At 44.8% G+C, this 18631-nt stretch overlaps 1 protein-coding gene across 2 annotated transcripts; it reads right to left on the minus strand.

The window, feature by feature from the left end:
• Positions 1-2289: 2289 nt before the first annotated feature.
• SEC22B (SEC22 homolog B, vesicle trafficking protein) lies at positions 2290-16821 on the minus strand. Of its 2 annotated transcripts, none has more exons than XM_032778318.2 (5): positions 16623-16821; positions 14087-14196; positions 6300-6376; positions 5394-5540; positions 2290-4334 (listed from the first exon to the last, which is right to left on the minus strand). In XM_032778318.2, the coding sequence occupies exons 1-5, from the start codon at positions 16695-16697 to the stop codon at positions 4180-4182; spliced, it is 564 nt and encodes a 187-aa protein (XP_032634209.1). In that variant the 5' UTR covers positions 16698-16821; the 3' UTR covers positions 2290-4179. The 2 variants fall into 2 exon arrangements, with proteins under 2 accessions (XP_032634209.1, XP_032634208.1); XM_032778317.2 differs by lacking the exon at positions 6300-6376 and adding an exon at positions 6435-6595 and having other exon boundaries at positions 16623-16816.
• Between the last annotated feature and the right edge of the window lie 1810 nt (positions 16822-18631).

An 18631-nucleotide genomic window follows, 5' to 3' on the forward strand; every position in this document is an offset into this window, starting at 1 on the left:
ATATTCTGTATTGACATACTAAACTAAGCTCAGAGTCTGAGTCTCCTCCTCTTTTGGGTGACTCTGCGGTATATGGGATGTGATGGAATTTGAGTTAGATTCTTATCAAACAAAACTGAACCTGTAAAGCAGTATGGCTTCCCTCCTTAAACTAAACAGTAGAATATCCTAAGCTCTGTGGGAGGAGAGAGAAATGGACAGAATATAACAAACTGAACTTATCTTAATTCAGTATTTCGAAAGGAGTAAAGACACCTTTACACCGCAGTTAAACAGCCCCTTAGACCAAGTCCCACAAGCCTGAGTCAGCTGGCACTGGCCAGCCGTCGGTGTCTAATTGGAGTGTAGATGAAGCCTGAGAGACAGACCCCTCAACAGAAAAAGACTGCAACTAGTTAGTTAAGAGAAGAAACTAATAAGAGGAGCTAAGATACAGGTATAAAAAAAAAGAGTGGCATAGAGAAAGTAAGTGAGGGTCTCCCATTGGCCCTCTTAGCAAAGAACACGGGGATCATGGGAGTAAAAGGAATGTCTTACGTGGGGAGCGTGGCCATTGTTTCTGCTTCCCTCACTGTTAAGTTGGTTTAATCTCTCAAACATTCTCCAGGTCTTTTCCCCTTTCTGCAGTGACAGCTGGGCCCTCTGATGGTTTCTTGAGACAAAGGGGAGCTCCCAACGTTGGCCCAAGCTAATGAAGCAGACATCTGATCTGGCCTGAAACTCCCTCTGCTTTTCTTTGCTTGGGCTACAACCTTCGCTTCTCTCTGTGGATACGTCTATGCTACAAGCACTACAGTGGCACAGCTATGCTGCTGCAGTATAGATACTAAAGCAACAGAAAGGTTTTTCCCCATTGTTATAGTAAATCTACCCACTTTGACAGGGGTAAGAAGGTCAACAAAATAATTCTTCCATCAATTTAGCTGCATCTGCCATGGGGATTAGGTTGACCTAACTACATCACAGAGGGCATGACATTTTTCACAGCCCTGAGCAATGTCACTAAATTGGCCTAAATTTTAGGTGTAAACCAGACCCGAGATGTTTCCATCTCTGGATCTCTACCCAGACTATACCCCCTCCTCAGGGTACTTCAGGAAAACCTGATGCCAAGCTCCAGTTCTGGCTACTTGAAGGTTCTCTGATGATGCCCAAGTGACTTTCTCTGACCGGTTGCTGTCCAGGCCTCTTCCCAGCCTTTGCCTGGAGAGCCAAAGCTCCCCCACCTTGCTGTCTTCTGCCCTGAGGTAAGGGAGCTGCTTCCATACTGCCCATCCTCCCAGGACTTCTTGATGTGAAGCCTACAACTCCCAGAATGCCTCTGCTTTGGACTGAAGGCAGGGCAGTGTTGGACCTGGAGTCCATCTTATGGGACATATAATCAAGTCGAAGGCAGCCAATTTAAAACAATGCACAATTAGCATTTGTAATGCATTGTATTACATATTAATGTCAAAATCTTAGTATTAAAAAAAATTGAAAATGTTTAATGAGAACATGCAGAGTTCAGTTAACCGATCATAAAATCAGAAAGGACAAACACTCAGGCTTCATAGTATAAACTTACTGACAACTGCTGGGGGAAGGCAAAACCTTTCCCCCTTGTGGTTGTAGATTATTCCACAACCATAACCATCAACTTCAGGGTTTCCTGTAACTTTCTCTGCAGCATCTGGCACTGATCCCTCCCACACAGGACACTGGTCTGAGGCACAGTCACACTACAGGGTACTCTAGCTGCATCCTGTTTTTAAGATGGTCTGTACCTTGGAAAGGGCTAGGAACAATATTTTAAAAAATGAAAACAAATTCCGAGTACAGTTCTATAGCAAGGAATGGATTCTTCAGCAAATTCAAAGTCATGGAATGCATAGGGCACTGACTAGCTTGCTGTATTAATTAATACTCAGCTTCACAGGGCTGAGACCTACCTAAGCTGCAAAAGGCTACACAAAATATCTGCAGCTGCGTATGTTACCTCCACATGAATTTATGGTCACAAAGGCAGGGCTTGGGCCCACCTGTAACAGGTAACATTAGAAGCATTCCTGCTTTCCCGCTAGGGGCTAGAAAAGGACAATGGCATTTGCCAAACTCGACCCAACCTACAGGCAAAAAATTGAGCCCAGGATGTTCCACTCTAGGCATAAGCCTACTCCATTAATACAGCATTTACCAAGTGGCCTTTGCCCAGTTCTACCCCAGAACAAATTGGACCATGAGAAGGAAGGAGAGGGTGTTTTATGAAAACACTGTACATATAGAGAGGAAACTCCACACTAAAGAAAATGAACTTTTGCAAGTGTTTATTTCACTGTGACACTGGGGCAGACGCAGGCAACTGCTCACTGAGCTGCCATTCACTGCAAGAGTTTTTTACTCCCTACAGGTCATTACAGAATCTAGATGTGGTGTCTGCTTACTTTTCAGTACCTAAGTTACACACAGACCTACATCACTTGTACATTCATCTGTCAGGGACACAACTTAAGAATTTAAAAGTACAGCTCTCTATAAATAAACAAATGGAAACATCATGCAAAAATCAGAAGATGAGACTAACTGACAGATCAGGTTTGCAAGTAGATCGGCAGACAAATTTTAGCTGCCTATTTGCCTGCCTGCAGGAGGAAGAGAGGGGAGTCACTCAGGCTTCTTTTTGCTCCTATGCCCTACCTTACTGCAGGAGACCATCTTGGTTACAGCTTACACTTTCAGAGTTGCAGCAAATTAAGTGTTTTCTGAAGGTGCTGAGGAACTTTGAATTTTTCCTTCTGTTCTGTCTGTTCTATGAGAGTGTTCACTTGCTAGATAATGACAGAAAAACAGACACCTTATTGTGGAAAAGGTGTGGGATGCCTGTACAGAGCATTGATTAAAAAGACTAAAGTCTAACAGGCAAGACAAAGTTTCTAGCACTTGGACCTAAAAACAAGAATTTAAAAAAAAAAAAAAAAAAAAAAAATCACATCATGATGGAACTATTTACATTGTTTAGTGAGAAACAAGTTAAGAAATTAAATGCTGTAGCCCCACAATATGAACTGATCTTCAGCTACAGTTAGATCTTGCCAAAAGAAGTGGAGAGAGGTTGCTCATAGGGAGAACAGGACATTAACAAGGGATCACAGTTTTTAAAACTCTGTACTATTCTCTATCACCAAACTCACAGAAACTTGAAATGGAAATGTTTCTTTAAAGAAATGTTCTACTTTTTTTCCATCACACACACTGGGCTGTTTCTGTAGGGTAGTTTGCAAGTGCTGGAATGCTAGCGGTAGTGATACACTTGTTTGAGGAATAAAAAATGTTTACAGAGGAGAAAGAAATAATGCAATGACTCTGGAGATAGACAGATGGCAGGAAAAGAGAGATGAAATTGTTTGCATTGTGCCTGGGCCAGTTCCTTTTTAATTACACCTACAGACTGTTCTGAGTCACATTAAAACAAGCGCTTATACACAACTGCCAGGAAAGTGAGATTTACAAATGAGTAGTTTAATTTTGTAGGAGTCAGTGATAGTCGCCTTTCACTGTCTCTCCTAAGACTAAATATAATGTAATTTTAAGGCATAATTTAATATCCATTTATTCCTAAAGCAACTGAAAATTTAACAAGCAAAGATGTCAGACAATGAAAACCCAACAATAGCTAGTTTGACAAGGGTGAAAGCCATTACAATATGTACAGTGCAGAATCAGCCTTCAAACAAGGGAGTCTTGTTTTAAAAAAAGCAAATGCAGACCCAGATCCTAGACAAGCAAACATTGCTGACACAAGGAATGTTCATTAGAGTCCATTTCTCACTAGAGCTACTTTTTAAAAGGAGGAAGAAGTGACTATTGCCAGTACTGCCTGATTAGGATAAACTTCACTGATTAACTGCTCCAAGACACATCAAACAGCACTGTTAACGAGTTTAGTACACTGGGAGGCCACAATCTACAGAGTTCCTAGTGTTTAGTGCCTCATAGGAAAAGCCTCTAGTCCACCAAGAAGACTTTATACCTATGATTAAGATTCACTAAGCAGCGTAGTACTCAGGTATCATTTTCAGGACACACCCTTAAAGGTGACAGTCCTGTGTGGATTCTAATGCACATCCTCATGAACAAAGTGTGCTGCACAGATACACCTGCCATGCTAGAGGCTCTCCCTCTCCAGTGACTGCCAACATCTCACAGCCACCAGAACCTCACATAGACTATTAACATGATAAAAAACACAGCTACAGCTGCCAGTTTGGCATAGGTGGAACGCATGTTAAGGTACTTTGCATCCTGACGGTACTTCTTGGACAAACTGGACAAGTTGTTGGCCTTGGAATCCAAAGCTGTTAAGGAAGAGAAAGTGGAAGCAGATTAATTGCAGGATTAACAGTAACACGACACTCCCACCGTATTGTGTTCATAAATAATTGCAGCAGCTCTATTGGAGCTTTATCTGATTTACTGTGCATCCTCCATTCCTCGTGTTCTGAAGGATTCCTACATTACGCTTGTTAGCCAAGCCACAACACAACACAATATAAACAGTTTACCTCCCCAAACAGAAGGGAGGACAATAACTTCACCAGCACCTTCAAAACACTAGCACACATCATTCCTGTCCTTGACACACGCCACCAACATTCATCTTCACAGGACAAGAACAGCCCCAAACCCACAAGGGGCTTTGGCTCCTCCCAAAGTAGGGTTATAAATTGCCAGATGATTTATGATTAAGGCTGTGATTCTTTCACAGAGGTCACGGATTCCGTGAGTTTCTGCAATCTCCACACCTTCTGCAGCAGCTGGTGTGGCTGACTTCAGGACCACCCCACGGACAGCTGCACCTGCCGCTGCTGGAGTGACCACTGGGGCCAGCTGCTCTGGCAGTCCCTGGGGCCAGCCGCACCGCCTGCTGCTCGGGAGGCCCCAGGCAGCTGGCTCTGAGGACTGCTAGAACAGTGGCCAGTGTGGCTGGCTCCGGGGAGCACCCAAGCAGCGGTCCTGGGGCAGCTGGAGCAGTGGCCCCAGGGGTGCCCACAGGCCATCCGGTGAGCAGTCCCTAGGAGCAGCAGCCAGGGGGCAGCCAACCCCCAGCACTCAAGCAGGGCCAGAAGCAGCAGTAGAGGTTTAGTCGGGTATTTTTGTAAAAATCATGGGCCGCGAATTTTTATTTATTGCCTGTGACCTGTCCATGACTTTTATATCCCATACTAAATCTTAGCCTTATTTATGATGTAGATTAGACAAATGAAAATGCACTTTCAGCCAGACATACACACTACAAGGCAATCTTGATTCAGGAGGCCCTCTTTGCCACCCAGTCTCAGAATCTTTCCCTCAGCCATCTCCCACCTGCCAGCCTCAGAGAGAGGAAGGAGTTTCAAAAACTGAACTCCATGTACCTGAGAGCGCCTCTCCTCGCTGTAAGACTTCTTCAATGTTGGCCACCATGATTCTCTGCACATCCTGTAACTCTGTATTGATGGAGCCTAAGTTCCTTCTTGCCCGGCTGTCAATGTAGAGTTTTTTGGTTTTCTGAATGTAAGTGTCTGGAACAAAAGGTGGTTGTCAACATGGAAAACTTTTCCTCCCAGCACTTCCTGCCTGTCATGCTGAGAACATCCCTCGAGCCAGCCTCCACCTCATTCCCTCCAAAACAGCACCCACCACCACACCTATTACCCTGCTCCGAGTAGATCCCAACCACCCAACCTCATGACAGCATACCCCAAGGGCAATTTAACAGCCCCTTCCTCCCCGTAACAGACACAAGGGGCACTGATGACTTGTTTTAGAGCACGCTGCATCCTGCGTGCCTTCACCAGAGACAAAGCACTTGACAGGATGGGTGCCCTTTGGACTTACAAGAACAGGCCACCCAAAAGAGGACATGTACATCTGAAGCCAATCAGCTCAGAGGTTTCCTCAATGCTTAATGAGTGTTGGCTCCACCATGCTTCACATCCACTTCCCACACCTCTCCAATGCCGCCATAAAAGTACAGCTGAGGGCTGTTTTGGAAGTCCCTACGTTGTCCATATGACCTCAAGTGAGAGGAAGTTTGCTGATTTGCTTCCCACCCTTTAACACAATCGGGAGAACTGCTGCCTAGAGTAACAATATGGCTGCCAATGGAGCATGAGCATCCAGTGCTGTCTATCTTTTTCTGGGCTAACCCAGTGCACAGCATTGCAGAGAGAGTGAGCAAGGTGCACACGAATGCTAACAAGAAAAAGCCAAGACTTAAAAGCAGAAAGTTGGATTGTAGGAAATTTTCCATTTTCCCTACTATTTCTCCATTCACATACCTGGCATTCCTGGCTCATAGAGAGCACCAGATTTCTCCACTGTCAGTGGTAAGTTCCATGGCCTGAGCTGGGAGAGGCTAATGTGGCCAAACAAACAAGATGTTTATTAATTAGTCTCAAGGGGAAGGACCTCACCGAACTCAATGAAGGAATAAGGCCTGGAGACTGTCGGCACCTTCTTTCCATGCTGTTCATCAAACTCGGAATGCAAATCCTCCAGATATGCAAAGGCCAGCTTCTTGGGGAAGGTGGCCTCACACAACACCAGGTAACACACCCCTTTCTCAATAACATAGCTGGAAAAGAACAAACCAGACAAATTTTAACTCTGCCCCTGTAAGACACCACTTTTCCCTTTCCCATATTTCATTCTCTATGGTGGAGTGTTCCAGCCTTTGGGTATATTATTATACTACACACAAAAGCATACCAGGTATCGCACAGCAGGCTTCATACATGTCTCCCCAATACTGGGATACCTTGTCACTGCACTAAGTCTTTCTTCTCCTCTGCAAATACCATAATCTCCATCTACTCACCCTCCTAGGAGAATTTATATGAGACATCATATTGGATGATTGGCTGGAATGCAGAATCCTAGGGCCTGACCCTGCAAGGTCATGAGAGGATGCAATGCCTGGCAGGTTGGAGCCCTTAATGAGGAGTGGGGAATGACTCCTTTCAGCAAGTTCATCTTACCAGGACATTGTAAAGCATTTTTATTTGGACTTCATAGCCACGAAGGCAGCTGAGTTGGCACAAATCAGCATACTATAGTCTAGCTCTAGCATCCCCTGCTAAGATGAACTGTTTGTTTGGGATGGATATTGCAGTCTAAGTTTCAGGTTTTCGGTGCATTGCTTAGGACAGAGTTACTCTACTGAAAGTACTATGACTGAATTTCCACAGTTTTACACGTTAGGCTTCATTTTCAGTCTTTCTGAATGCCTTAGTTTCTCTTTTCTTTTCCCTAACTACAGTGTTATTGAGGCTTCAGATCCTGGGTTCAATCCCTGCCAAAGGCTTTTAACTTCATTTTAACAAAGTTTTGCCCGGGAATTTCCTTAGTGTTTTTGGTTGTTGTTTTAAAAAGTCCTGACATTGGACTTAGCAGAATAAGGGACATTCACCTCTTCCTGTTGACATTCTGTCATCTGAAGGAAGCAGGCACTACACTCCCATGCCCTTTCTGGTAACAAAATGGCAGATTAAATTCAACATTGGTAAACACAAAGTAATGCGCACTGGAAAAAATAATTCCAAATGTTGGGCTCTAAATTAGCTGTTCTCACTCAAGGAGGATCTTGGCATCACCCTGGACTTCTGCTTAACGTACAGCAGCGGTAAAAAAGCTTAACAGTATGTTAAGAACTATTAGGAAAGGGAAAGAAAATAAGTCAGATATTATCATAATCTCACTATTTAAATCCACACCTTGAATACTATCTCCAATTCTGGTCTCCCTATCTCAAAAAGGATGTAGTGGAACTGGAAAAGGTACAGAAAAGGGCAACAAAGATGACCAAGGGTAGGGAATGGCTTCCGTATGAGGAGAGACTAAAAAAGATTAGAAAAGAGATGACTCAGGGGGGATATCATAGAGGTCTATAAAATGAAAAGCATGGAGAAAGTGAGCGCAGAGAAGTATTATTTAGCCTTTTCCATAATATAAAAACCAAGGCTCAGGTGATGAAATTAACAAGGAGCAGGTTTAATATAAACAAGAGAAAGTTCTTCACACGACACACAACTGACCTGCGGAACTCACTGACACAGAGTATTGTGATGGCCAAAACTATAACTTGGTTCAAAAAAAGAACTGGGTAGGTCCATCAAGGATAAGTCTATCAATGGCTATTAGCCAAAACAGTCAGGAAGGCAACTGCATATACAGGACGACCCTAACCTCTGCCTACAAAAAGCCAGGAGCGAAAGATGGGGTGGATCACTCCATAATTGCTCTGCTCTGTATACTCCTCCTCAAGCTTTGGTACAGACCACTGTCGGAGCCAGGAACCACTGTCGGTGCCAGGATACTGACCAAGATGCACCATGGTCTGACTCAGTAGGGCAGCTCCATAATATATGGGGGAGAGGATATGTTATACAGTGCACAGGAGCATGCATCTTTTCCTGAAGGTGAGTAGGAAAAAGGGAGCGGGGGAAGAAATAGGGAGAGAAGATTATTGTGGCATCTCCTACAGAGATTCAGAACTGCATCAATCCCCTGGCAATCATCAGATAGGTGGTCAGCCCTGCACAGCCTTAGGAGACTAGTTGGGGCATCCCAAAATCCACCCTGGGTAAGTCTTAGGCATGGGACTCCATTTCCCATACACAAAGCCTGACAGAGGCAAACTGAGAAACAAAAACGCTGCTTGTCCATAGGCCGCTGGGACTTCAGGTTTTGTTATCTGACAAGAAAGTGTGATTGTGTCAATTTTCAGGCTGTGGCCTCATTCACATGTAGGTTAAGATGAAATATACTAGCTGGTGTAACTTTTTAATGGCACTTGGCTGCATTCCACTTGTTTTGTTTTTGACTAATGACCCAGGGTTTAATCCTCCTCCCCCCATCCCTTTTTTAGTGTCTAACTATCTTTTGTTCTTGCAAGTTTAGTTTTGTCCTTACATTAGTGTCAGTTTGAGTTCCCATGCCAGAACAGATAACATTTTATTTCTAATTCAAGAATAAATCTGATTGGATGAAATCCATTGGATTTTGAGATTTAGATCTGAACATACCAAATAGCACTTTCTAACCCCTCCACTACTTAGTGCTGCCTGCTGTTGAATGCTCACTGTGATTATGTTTATTACCATGTTTGTTCCTCTTCCAGCCAGTAGTACAGCATACCAGAGAGGGCTGAAAGTCATCTACACTGGATGCAGATATAACTGAATGGCCCAAGTCATGGCATCCAACAAAGCACACGTGTGCATTTGGGGGCTTGTTTTAATTTAAATAATTGTGGAAAACTCGTATTGTAGCACCACAGTGATACAAGACAATGAGGACATAGTCCCATCAATAACAATATAACCTCTAAGGCAGGTTGCCTATGGGTTCAAAATTTTCATCATGCATATGCACTATTGTGGATTTATTGGCTTTAAATGTAACTTGTAAGTCACCTTTCTTTTTCTCTTTACTTAACACCTATATGTAGTGATTTAGCATGCTGTTAATTTGTACACTGAAAAAAGAATTGGCCCATTATGCAATCACTAGGCTGCTGTGTGGAATCAAAGTTTTGAAACCATACAATAGCCTGGTAAACCTGGTAGCCATATGTTCAACAGCAGCTTCAAGCATACAGATCTGATTTTTCCTCAGCTTAGCCTCTAGAGACCAAGAAATGTTTAAATCCTTCAAATCTGCCACATTCAAGAATTAATTTTTGGACAGAGAGGCCAGGATTATCTGTTTTTGTTGCACTCCCAACATGGTACTTCCTAGCTTTAGTAAAAAGCCTCAAACGACAATGGAGTTCGCCTTGAACAGTAAGAGTGTAGTCATCACTGTCCACAATGGAATAGAATAGACGCACAAATTAGCTTTTTGATTTCCCTAAGAAAGCCCCTAACTTGTTCTCCATCAGTCCATGACCCAGTTTCCACAGTATGTTCCAAAACAGTGCTAGCCAAACGATCATTTTTTATCCTTGTCTTCAGTGTTCTGGTATGACTAGCAATTCAGCACACATACTGGATCCCTCCCAGCATAACTCACAGTTACCTCAAAACATTATCAAGCACTTGAGCAATCCATAATCTTTCAGGATCTAAAGAGCAAAATGAGAAAACATATTTTAAAACAAAAACTTTTTAAGATAGGGATAATCTCCTATGAGGCATATAACAGCAAGCTAGAGTACAATATCTTCTCTTAACACAGTCTCCTGTCATATGCACAACTGCACCATCATGCTTTAGGCCAGCCGGTTTTGATCTGAGCTCTCTTGCCTTGCTTTCCATGTTTCCCAGAGCTGTTTTTACTCCCTTTGTGATATTAGCTGTTTCAGATTCCAAGTTTTCTATATCAGTAGAGAAAGCACATAGATTTCCAGTGCCGCACAGCATTGCCAACCCAGATTAACTGTAATATAAATTTTCTCACAAAACGGCTTGATTTTTCAACTTTAACACTGCATTAACACTTTGGCATAAATTTTAAACACAGTATAAAAGCATGTAATTACCTTTTTGAAATGCACATATGTAAAGGAAAAGAGATACAGTTGGCCACCTTTAACTTTTTGCATTCTTGATTTCTGAAGGTTTATCTGTGCAACCTTAATTAATATACTTTTGGAATTTAATTTCTTATATTTATTTTAATATTTGATATTTATTTTAAGAAAGAAAAAAACCACTTCTTTAAGAGCCACCAGCTGGCAAAGGCCATGGGTTGGCTCTCAATGAAACTAGTAATCTGTGTATTTAAAGACTTACAACACTAATCAGCCAAAGGACTGCATAGGCACTCATCACCTGCATACCTATTAGTGTGTATACTCACATGCCATGGTAACGGTAACATAGTGTATACCAGGCCTGAGTTGGTTGTAAGGCTTTTTTACTTTAATCTCCAACATTAAAATGGCCGAAGAAAATTCTTCAAACTTGGTTTTGGATCTCAATGAGAGCCAAATTTTCTTCAAACTTTGTCAGTTTTAAGGCTATTCATATTAACACCTCAGCACATTTGGAGATGTGCACATTCCACTTTGCTCCACAAGAGCTGTCATGGCATTTTTTACTCTGCACTGTGTTATTTTCAAGCAGTTACAACTTCAGTTAACGAAGAACATTTTTTTTCTCAGCCAAGCTAATGCACTAGCCTCTAAAGAGGACTATTTTAGGCCAAATCTCTAACATCTTTTTTTAATTCAGCATTATCAAAAGTTTCATTAGAATTTTTGTTGAACAATAAAAATCAGTTTTAGTTTTAATCTGTGACTTTGTGTCTCATCCTAAAAATGGCACCAACAGTACTCTGCACCCCTTAACACAGGGGTGGGCAAATTGTTTGGGCTGAGGGCCATATCGGAGTGGGGAAATTGTACGCAGGGCCAGGGCAGGCAGTGCAGGATGTGGGAGGGAGTGCAGGTGTGGGAGGGGGCTCAGGGCAAGGGATTGGGTTAGAGGAAGCATGCGGGGTATATGGGGGATTCAAGGAAGGGGGTTGGGGTGTAGGAGGGGTGCGGCATGCAGGAGGGGGCTCAGAGCAGGGGTGCAGACTACGGGAGGGAGCTCAGGGCAGGGGTTGGGGTACAGGAGGGGTGTGGGGTGTGGCAGGGGACTCAGGGCAGGGAGTTGAGGTGCACAGGGATGCAGGGTGCAGCGGGGGACTCAGGGCAGGGAGTTGAGGTGAACGGGTGCAGAGTGTACGAGGGGGCTCAGGGCAGGGAGTTAGGGTGCAGGAGGGGTGTGAGGTGCAGGCAGGGGCTTATGGCAGGGAGTTAGGGGCGGGGTGCAGGAGGGGTTCGGGCTCCAGCCTGGCGCCGCTTACCTAAAGCGGCTCCGGGGTGGCAGCAGCATGCACCGGGGGCAGGGCAGGCTCCTGTCCTGCAGGCCTGCCCTGTCCCCGGCCCGGTCGCTCCAGGAAGTGCTGCGGCCCCTGGGGGAGGGTGGGGCGGAGTGCTCCGTGTGCTCTGTCCTTACCTCCCCCGAAGCTCCCATTGGCCGCGGTTCCCCATTCTCAGCCAATGGGAGCTGCAGGGGGCAGTGCCTGGAGGCAAGGGCAATGTACGGAGCTCCCCACTTGGGCACTGCAGGGACGTGGTGCCACCCACTCCTGCAGAGCAGCATGGGGCCCACGGCGCTACAGGGGGCAATCCCATGGGCCAGATCCAAAGCCCTGAGGGGCCAGATCTGGCCTGCGGGCTGTAGTTTGCCCACCCCTGCCTTAACAGCTGGCTGAAGAACTGCTTCAATGGTAACTCACAGGGCAAAGTGCTCCTCCCCTACCTACTCACCCACAACACTTCCAACACCCCTCATCTGCCCCTCTAAGATCTCTCAGAGAAATACAGCACTTGGCTGAATTTTCTTAGTTTAACAGCTCTGATGAGATCAAAGCCAAAAAACTGGATAGCCTTTTTTGATATAGTTATAAGTTTGGTAAGCAGAGAGAGCCATGGACACTACATAGCAAGAGCTTTACTATGATTTAGATATAATCTTCCCCAGGCATCTCAGTGGAAGTCAGAATGATGTTTGGATAATATTGTGGTATGGAAACAAATGACTTACAGATTGACTGCAACCTGGAAAGAGGTATCAAGTAGCATCTTTGGGAACAGAAATTCTCAACACAGGAATTGCCTGACTGGATCAAACCAGTGGGCTACCTAGTCCAGCATCCTATTGCCAACAATGGCCAGCACCAGACTGCTTTAGAGAAAAGTGAAAAAACCTGCAGTAAGTGATTATGAGTAAACCTCTCTTGAGGAAAACTGCCTCCTAAGCCCCAACTATTAGAGACTGGCTTTGTGCCATGAGGGTGCTTCCAAACAAGGGTTTTTAACTCTAGATATTTTTACCTGTACAATTTTTTAAAATCTTGCTACCTTCTTGCCCTCAATGAGATCCTGTGGCAATTAATTGCATTGAAAATAATTTCCTATATCAGTTTTGACATTGCCACCTTTTCATTTACTTGGCTGTTCCCTCGTCTTTGTGTTATGAGAGAAAGTGATTAGAGGTGTCTCTACCGTCTCTATAACTTTCATCATTTTGTATACTTTTATGTCCCCTCTTATTAATCTCCTCTCTAAAGGTAGCAAGTCAAATGTTTTCAATTTTTAGTTTAGAACCTAGGAGGTGCCAGAGTTAAAATTTTTCCCTCCAATGTGCATAGCTTTGAATGTGTCAACATTTCACTTCAACTGACACTGTGCTGCTTAGCTTGGTTAGGTCCTTCTGAAGTACATCAGTCTTCTCAGGTCTTAACCTACATGATGTTGTGTTGCCTGCAGATTTTGCCAGCTCACTGCTTACCCTGAGCAAGTCTGCTAGAACTATGTTGTACATCAGTAAGATTTGCAGATGACCCTAATTTAGAAAGGTTTACAATGAAAGCAAAGTGCAAACATTATGGAAGGTTTTAGAGAGACACACCGAACTCAAAGAGATGACCTAAATGCAGCTAAGACACTTCGGGATAATAATACTAGACCAAAGTGTACAAAATATGGACAATGCTTGCTGGAGAGCAGAAATGCTGAGGAGATTCAGGGAAATAACAAACAACAAATTAGATGAGCTCACAGTGCAAGGCTGATACATGAAAGATATGCCATAGTGAAATGGAGAGAGAAGAGAATCTTGTATAGGAAGAATCAACTGTGGTAATGCTAACCTAAGTATAGATGGGATGTCTCACTATTAAAAAAATATATTGATAAACCTCTGAGAATCCAAAGGACAACAGATGCTAGAATGATTAGTAGGCACAACCTGTAGAGAAAACTTAAAAGGAACCAAATATATGCAGTCTACAGAAAAGAGAGTGGCAGAATACAAGAACTGGATAGGAATGCATGAAGTCTAACAATGCTAGAGAAGAAACGAAATTTTTAAATGATTGAAAGGATATCAAAAATAACACTCTCTCTGAGCACAGGTTTCCCATGGGCTGGTGGGATGACTCTTACTCTTCTCTGGTGGCCCAGTTTCTAGTATACCTCCAATGTCTCCTGGAAGTACCTTTCAGTCTTCTACAGATGTAGGTTGGAATACTTACATTTTCCACCTTAATCTCTACAGCATGTTATACTTACTGGAAAGCCATGGATCCTGCTTCTAGGGTGCATCTGGTAGGCGACTGTTCATTCAGCTTCCGAAAAAGCTGTTTAGCTTGGCTCTGATACTGCTGCAGGTCCCGACCTGACTGAGAAGGGAAAAAAGTCTATGAGGCATGGTTCTACCATATGGCAGAATGAACTGCAAACAATACAACAACCTCTTAAGGTATAGACAGGCCCTTTCCCACAAGGAAACTAACATGATATCCACAGCTAACCTCAAACAGTTTTACCAGAATTGGATCTGAAGTTAATGGACACAGTCAAACTAAGTGGTAGGTGCTGGTAAATCTCAGGAATCTACCGCTGATGAATCTCTCAGTCCCCATTTAGGAGGTCCCTTAGGGAGTTTGGTTTTTTGTAGCATCTCTTGTGGAGGATCTTGGTCCAGAAAAGGTGCTTCAGTCTCTCTGCCCTGAGGGAGAGGGGAAGAGTTCATGATTCACAGGGTATGTCTACGCTGCAGTGTCAGTTCCAGGTTTGAACTCAGGCTTTAGCCTATCCCACTCCCATCTGTCTACACACAAATAGTAGTAACTCAGGACTTGGACCTTGGGTCCCAGTACCCCACGGGTGAAGGGTCCACATCTGAGTCAAACTGGAACACAGGGTTCAAGCCCTATTACTCTGCAGTGTAGACACAGCCCTGCTAGATTCACGCTCTTCCAAAAATGTCCTACAATCCCACAGGCCAGCTTTCTTTGTCCTCTGGACAGTCAAGTTTTCCCATATGGCACCATGAACAAAGGAGTAGAGTGGACACACACTTTGGGAGGGTGCTAAGAAGTCTGAGATAAGGGTAGTTGAACTCAGACCAGCAAAATGTAGCATGGATGCTGGAGCCCCAAGCTGAGACCCAAAGTTCAACAATTTCTGGGGTTACAACTGAGTATAGATGGTCAAGCCTCAGTTAACAAATCCTGGGTCTGCTAACTTAAGGTCTACTAACCTGGGCTTACACTGCAGTGAAGACATACTGCCAGGATCTCTCTCTCCAGGAGTATTAGCTTGCTCCCTCAAAAAAATGTGCACGTATATGAGAATCTCACTGATGGGTGGGTCTTGGTTTTGATCTACTTTGGGATCTCAGTGCTGGAAGGCTCTCTAGGAACTTCACTGATACTGGGGAGACACATGGTCGGTCTCTCTCTCTCTCGGAGTCTAGATGCTGGGGGAAGGCAGGGTCCCTAGATCTTGGTGCCAAATCTAGTTTCGACTTTTTTCAAGAGCTATAAGTCTTGGTCTATACACCTACATCAGGCAGGGGTGTGAAAAAACCACCCCCTTGACATCACTATGCTGAACTAACCCCCAGGACAGATGCAACTATGTTGATGGAAGAATGCTTCTATCACATAAATAGTATCATTTGAGAAGGTGGCACTGCTACTCAACAGAAAAGATTTTTAATGTAGGCTGTGTCTGCTATAGCCTATAAAATAGGTTAAATCAAAATTAGGTTTAGGATTAAGTTAGCTTAAGTGTAGACAGGTATGATAAATTAAAACTGGCAGTTTAAAAAAAAAAGCTAAAAATAAATTGAAAATAGTAAAATAAAAAAAACTGAAGGTAACAAAGATGTGACCCAAAGTTATGTTGTGGCTATGTTTTGGTTATAACTGTTTTAGCAGGATTTTTAATAAAACATTTAACAATTTAAATATCATTTATTAAAATGATTATATTAACAGTTTGAAAATAACACTGGTGCAAGTGTTAATTTAAATAATGTATAATGTAAACAACCAGTAAAAAGGTGGCAAAAATGTAAATCTGGTTATGGGTAGGTTTGATGTTAATGAGTATTATAATTGCTTATAACAGAAGCAGCCTTGCCGAATTGGAAAAGAGCTCCAACTAACATTAAAAAGGTACTGTTAGGTTCCAGAATTACAAGGCTATACTTCGCCCTGTTGTCAGTGGACTAATTGCTCATTAATACACTAGTTCATCTATTTCTATTTCATGTCTTTCTCTCGGTGCCATGGGGGGGGGGGCGGCAACTTTCTCTCGGTGCCAACGGGGTTGCAGTGCAAGAGGAACAGTGCCAATGTCATCAACCTTGCATGAAACTCACGTTTGCCAGCACAGTCAAGCACTAACACAGCCTTCTGAGGGCACAAATCCAACCCACCTAGGGTCTGCCTTGTAAGCCTCCACAAAGCCTCTGTGTCCCCCCTGGGACGAATATGAGTCAGAGGAGGGGCTCTGGGCGACGAAGAGGGAGTGTGCGCCTGGGGAAGGGCTCTGGCTCGGGAACGGGAGCCCTCTGAACAGAGAAAGGAGAAATCTTGGGGAGGATCTCGGGGGCTCTGGGCCGGGAGGGGTTGCTTGAGGGGGGGACTTCTGTGCCGCAAGAAGGGAGACCCGTCAGGAGCGGGGGGAATCTGGGCCGGGAAAGGGGGAATTGGGGGTCTCCGGAGCGGGGGTAAATTGGGGGGCTCTGGGCCGGGAGAGGGTGGGGCCTGGGGGGGTCTCGGGACCGGGAGAGGGGGATGACTCGGTCTCTCACCTGCTCATCCTCCTGCATGGAGGCGGCCAGGGGGAGCCCGTCCGCCACCCGCGCGATCATAGTCAGCAGCACCATGTCTGCGCCGCTCCAACCCGGGAGCTGCTGCTCGACCCCGCGCGCGCCCTGCCTGCCAGCTACCACCCGCCACCCTCCGACTGGCCTCTACTACTGAGGTGGCCGGAAACAGCCAGCGCAGCATCCGGGCAACGCCACTGGAACTGCCGGGTTACTTCCGGTCCGCTGCCGAACGCAACCCGACCGCCACCATCCACTTCCGGTGGGAACGGCTCGGGGAGGGGATGCCCGTGGCCGCGGAGGGAGCGACTCTAGGGGATCAAAGCTGGGAGGTCCGGGCGGGGCGGGTGCTGGGTCGTGCTCCGCTCAGGAGCGGAGTAGGGCGAGCCTAGGGCCAGGGGAGGTGCGGCTTCCCAAGGCAGCTCGTCCCTGCTGCCCATCCCGCACCGGGCCCTGCTCCTACTCCACCCGATGGGGACATGGGCTAGGCCCCACGCCCTGAGCAGACCTGACCCCCGCGCTGGAGGCCGGGCTGCCAGGGCTCGGGCCGGGAGGGGCCAGAGGCGGACAGACCTGCCCCCATCGCCCGTCCCGCCGGAGAAAGCGCTGAGCCTTCCCGCTGCTTCCCTGGGCTTTACTGCCCATTTGCGCAGGGTCATCCTGTGTGGGGCTGACGTCATGGCCTCTCAAAGCCTGGTCTAGAAATGCTGTAAGTTCGGCACAAAACATGACGTCGGGTGATTCCGTGGTTGGCCAAGGGGGTCCCTTGCATTTTGTTCACGTCTCGCTGTAGTTATTGCATTGTGTGTATGATGTATGTGCTGTGACTACCCCGTTAAATAACATCCTCTTTTGCACTGAATTTGTGTGGTCATATGTTCTCAGGTGTCCAACTGTGCAAGCCTTGCCGTTAACTCCCCCTTTGCAGTGTTTTCCAGAATGAATGGCTGTAGGCTAGAGTACTTGTGGCACCTTAGAGAGTAACAGATTTATTTGAGCATAAGCTTTCATGGGCTACAGCTCTCTTCATCGGACGCATAGACTGGAACATATAAGAAGAGTGTATATATATACATACAAAGAAGAAGCCATACCAGCTCTAAGAGGCTAATTAACTAAGATGACCTGTTATCATCAGGAGAAAAAAACTTTTGTAGTAATAATCAAGATGGTTACAAAACTTACAAAAGTTTTTTTTCCTGCTGATAACAAGTCATAATTAATTAGCCTCTTAGAGCTGGTATGGCATCTTCTGTGTGTGTGTGTGTGTGTATACACACACATTCTTATATGTTCCATTCTATGCATCCGATAAAGTGGGCTGTAGCCCACGAAAGCTTATGCTCAAATAAATTTGTTAGTCTGTATCTATAAAAAGAACAGCAGTGCTTGTGGCACCTTAGAGATTAACACGGCTGCTACTCTGAAACCTGTAGACTAGAATAATTCTTGACTTTTATGTAATATTTATACCTACCATGCCAGGTTAAAAGCTGAGGCACAGTAATTCCTGGAGTTAGTTGCCTCCCTTAGATGGTATTTTAACTTCTAGGAAGATAATGACAAATGAATAATAGACTTTTAAGGGCAAACGGGACCAAAATGATCATAAGAACAGCAATACAGGGTCAGACCAAAGGACCATCTAGCTCAGTATCCTGAGGGAATAAACAAAACAGGTAAAATTGATCCATCTGCTGTCACCCAGTCCCAGCTTCTGGGACACCATCCCTGCCCATGCTGGCTAATAGCCATTGACAGACCTATCCTCCATGAATGTATCTAATTCTTTTTTTTTGGACACTTATCGTCTTGGCCTTCAAGACAAAACTGGCAACATTCGCAGATGATACAAAACTACTCAAGATAGTTAAGACCCACGCAGACTCTGAAGAGCTACAAAAGGAACTATTAACTAAGGTTTGTAACCTGTCCTTTAAATCAGCTTCGGTACCCAATGACTGGAAGTTAGCTAATGTAACGCCAATATTTAA

The sequence above is a fragment of the Chelonoidis abingdonii genome, chromosome 7 (assembly GCF_003597395.2).
Source record: "Chelonoidis abingdonii isolate Lonesome George chromosome 7, CheloAbing_2.0, whole genome shotgun sequence".
Classification (NCBI taxonomy): Eukaryota; Metazoa; Chordata; order Testudines; family Testudinidae; genus Chelonoidis; species Chelonoidis abingdonii.

Bases quoted from the DNA above. Each gene is read 5' to 3' on its own strand.
- SEC22B (XM_032778317.2), bottom strand. From the start codon at position 16,697: ATGGTGCTGCTGACTATGATCGCGCGGGTGGCGGACGGGCTCCCCCTG. The intron at 14,197-16,622 runs GTGAGAGACCGA...TTCCCTTCTCAG, and splicing joins CCATGCAGGAGGATGAGCAG to TCAGGTCGGGACCTGCAGCA. The intron at 4,335-5,393 runs GTACATGGAGTT...CTTCCTTAACAG, and splicing joins GCGAGGAGAGGCGCTCTCAG to CTTTGGATTCCAAGGCCAAC.